Raw genomic sequence first — 3,873 nt, 5'->3', positions numbered from 1 at the left:
AAAATAATAGCCATCAATACTGAAACAGTATAGAATTTTGCTTTTCTCAAGTCCTCGGACCCAGAAGGTTCAGCTTCTAGCTATATAAACTCAGGCAACTAGAATTACAGCTTCAGAAGACGCTAAAGCGACTATCTTCCTGCCCTTCTGTATTNNGAGACCTATCCAAGACTCTCCTTGACTCTCCTTCCTCACCNACTCGAGTGCTATAGTCACAAGGATGTGCGACTGAGCTCGCTAAACACCTACACTTCTTACTGGGCTTTGAAAGTTAGCCACAAACGCCCACAGCCTGTGAATGGGCGGAGATTCATCCTCGGAAAAACTCGGCAGTGGGCGGGGTCTTTTCTCGAAGAGCTTCCGGAATCTTTCGGGCAGAGGCGGAGTCTTCTGCCGAGGGCCGTTCGGAAAGAGGCGGAGCCTATCTCTCATCAGGACCAGTCTGACTGCACCTGCATCCTTAGCTCAGAGCATCCCTGGAGCATCTAAGAGGAAAGCGCAGCTAGCAACCAGGGATCTTACTGCAGGGGCAGTCGGCCATGCACCTTCCCCTCCCCTGATCTGGAGGTCTACAGCCGCGGCCTCGGTACTGACCGAGATTCCCAAAGTTGTCTGACCTCTGCAAGAGTGTTTCTATCAACAGCCTCTGATTACAACATGGCTGAGATCACAAATATCCGCCCCAGCTTTGGTAAGTAGAGCNTGACAAACTAATTTGGGGGCGATCAGTGCCGTTGCAATGCCAGATAGCTGAGGAATGGGCGGGGAGTGAAGTCCAAATGGGACCCTCTCACTGCCANCCCAGCCAGAATAGGGCCTGAGGTCATGAGTAGAAGGCTGTGGATAACCTCTGAATTTCAGCTGTGGGCTGCAGGCTCTAGCAAGGGCAGAGTGCCACCGAGGATAGGCAAGTCCAGGATGCTAAAACCTTGATGGTAAACCCTTGATGGTGCACTGTCAGCACGACTGGAGGTGAGAAATGGCAAGCTTGCGGAGGATGTGAACAATCTCCCCACCACCACCCCCTTTCTGGAGGAAGAGAGGTGAGGTAGGCCGAGCCCTACCCCTAGGGGCACGCAGGGCGATGCCCCTTCCTCCCCCTCCTACTTCTGAGGGCTGCAGAAGAGGAAAGTGGCAAGGGGGATGGGACATCAAGATGGCAGCGTGGAGACTATGGGCTGTATGGCTGGAAGCCAAGNGAGGCGGAGGCCTCCAGGGAAAGAAGGGTGCGGGGGTGGGGAGCACAAATGAAGCCACTCCTTAAGGCGGTCAGAGGGTTGCTAGGGCTGGGTGCATGCTTCATTCTGCACCATAATGGTGTAGTCTTTTGGGGTGTTACCAAATGGCACTTGGCCCTGCCAGCGGAGAGATGACGTGATGTCTATTTCTGAAGCTCCTGGCAGTGCCTGGGTGCCCCTTCCGGGGCCTTTGTTCCCCGTTTTCCAGGTTTGGCTTTTCAAAAAGAGGTACTCACCTGTGCTGGTGCTGGCCAGGGAGGCAATCCTGGCCTGGGGGAGGGGCTGGAGAGGCCCAGCCCGAGGGAGGCCGCTTTGTGTACCACAGAAAGCATTACGTCATCTCGGAGCGGCTGGTCTGCGACCTAGCCCTCTGGGTTCTCAGAGCACTTTTACACTCCCTGGGGCAGAAAGTNCTGTGGTAAATAGGTGGGAAAGAAAGCAAGAAAGGCTTGGCCAAGTCGTTTCCTCTTGGGGAACTCCTCCATAAGCATCCAGGAGCGCAAGCTTCTCATGCTGTGCTCCACACCACATAAATAAGTAAAATAAAATTGTCCTTCGATTGGAGGAATCAAGTAAGAGTTGTTGCAGAGTGAACCTAGAACCTTCATATTCCTTAAGAGAGTATATCCCTCAGACAATCCAGGTGTGAACATTAGGTTCCAAAATTTAGGGTAGAGACACAAGCCATCTTTAAAAAAATAAAATAAAAATGGCTTTCTTGGCCTCCTGGGAGGAAGAGAAGGCCTCCTGGGAGGAAGAGAAGGCCTCTTGGGAGAAAGAGAAGGCCTCCTGGGAGAAAGAGAAGGCCTCTTGGGAGGAAGAGAAGGCCTCCTGGGAGAAAGAGAAGTCCTCCTGGGAGGAAGAGAAGACCACCTGGGAGGAAGAGAAGGCCTCCTGGGAGGAAGAGAAGAACACTTGGGAGGAAGAGAAGGCCTCTTGGGAGGAAGAGAAGACCTCTTGGGAGGAAGAGAAGGCCTTTTGGGAGGAAGAGAAGGCCACTTGGGAGGAAGAGAAGGCCTCTTGGGAGGAAGAGAAGATCACTTGGGAGGAAGAGAAGGCCTCTTGGGAGGAAGAGAAGGCCACTTGGGAGGAAGAGAAGACCACTTGGGAGGAAGAGAAGGCCACTTGGGAGGAAGAGAAGACCTCTTGGGAGGAAGAGAAGGCCTTTTGGGAGAGTGAGCTGGGCCGGCTGAAAGAATGCAACCAGAAGATGATCTCAGAAAAGAAGGCCTTGGAGATCAGAGTAGAAGAGCTTCAGAAGCAGCCCCAGAAGATTCTGGAGCAGACAGTGGAAATATGGAAGTAGAAGGAAGCTGTAGCATTGAGGAAGCAGCAGGAGAAGGAGAACTCTATCCTGTCAGAACAGCTCAGCAGCTACAAGATTTTTTTTATCAGGAGAGACAAAAAGACCAAATCTCTGATGAGAACAAGGTGCTGCAGAGCTTCCTGGATAACAAAGACTTCTCTTCACCTCAAGGAGCTGCTGAGCCCTAAGTCTCTTCATTTCAAGTTGCTGCTGAGCCTAAAGTCCTGTGGCCCCAAGGAGCTGCTAAACCCGAGAGCCTGCCACGCAGAGCTGTTAGCCCAAGCTTAGTCTTTTATAAATACAAATCTTGTGATATGGGAAGACCTCTTCATGACAGGATCCCACCGGACTGGGAACAGCAGGAGCCTCAAGATTTGTATTGTCCATTTTGTTTAAAGATCATCCCAGGAACCAAGAAATGGATCTCCAAGAACAAGGCTCCTGTCCTTGTCATTGCCTAAGCACTCCAGCCTGCAAGTCTGTGCTGGGCCAGATTACTACTGGAATGTGGTTCCTACCAGAGGACGGCCTAGCCAGAAATCATTAGGGGTTCACAAAACTGCTGCTTGCAAAGCTGTCTTTCTGTAAGATGAAATTGAACGAACGCAGCAGCTGCCACCTTGTCACAACCAGACTCTCAGCCTGTCATCCCCAGTGCCCAGGATGAAGGTACCTGCTAATTCACAGCAGCTGGCTGACACTAAGTCACTGTCTTCTGAGATGCCTACCTCATTCAGTCAGGCCTTGGGTGCATTTGTGTTTGGGCCTCAATCCTAACCTTGAGGAAAGCAAGCAAGAACACAATGAAGTGATGAATTTCTTTATCTTCCTTGGGCCTTGCTACAGTCCTGCAAAACTGTACAGAAAAATATCCCGAGCCTTTGGTCCCCCCCCCCCCAGCAAGAACACACTCAGGACAACCGGAATCTTCTGCAACAAAGCTTTATTGCTTACTTCTCAGGAAGACCCCGACCCCAGAAAATGGAGTCGCTTATATAGCCCTCAGCCATGACGTTTCAGCACCTGATGTGGCATGACAGCTCCTGATTAGTTGCTCGCCCATCACCCCACTATTACGCCCCGAGAATGGGCAGTGATTAGGAGTGAGTTCACTCTCGCACTTGCGCACAAGGCTTGTTTACTAGTTAGGCACAGCAGAGGCCAACGCCATCTTATAATGGTGATTGCTCCTGGCACGCATGGCTCTCCACAGCGATTGCTCGCGGCAAGGCTCTCCACATCTCCCCCTTTTTATTTTATTAAATTGAGGCTGGACTAGGTCTGTGTAATTATGCCCATCCGCTGTGGCTCCTGTCTTAGGTCGTTCCT

At 51.5% G+C, this 3,873-nt stretch overlaps 1 protein-coding gene across 2 annotated transcripts in view; it reads left to right on the top strand.

The window, feature by feature from the left end:
* The window catches only part of Syt11 (synaptotagmin 11), a 29,831-nt gene continuing 25,958 nt past the window's right edge, over nucleotides 1-3,873 (top strand). Inside the window, exon 1 of one of the 2 annotated variants that reach the window (XM_021158451.1) lies at nucleotides 1-691. In XM_021158451.1, coding sequence (XP_021014110.1) covers nucleotides 658-691 — 34 coding nt within the window. In that variant the 5' untranslated portion in view covers nucleotides 1-657. The remainder of the gene's footprint in view (nucleotides 692-3,873) is intronic. The other variant, XM_029475529.1, reaches the window with a different exon arrangement.

Source organism: Mus caroli, chromosome 3 (genome assembly GCF_900094665.2).
Source record: "Mus caroli chromosome 3, CAROLI_EIJ_v1.1, whole genome shotgun sequence".
Classification (NCBI taxonomy): Eukaryota; Metazoa; Chordata; class Mammalia; order Rodentia; family Muridae; genus Mus; species Mus caroli.
The sequence above is the reverse complement of the archived record's forward strand: the minus strand, read 5'-3'. Positions and strand labels throughout refer to the sequence as shown.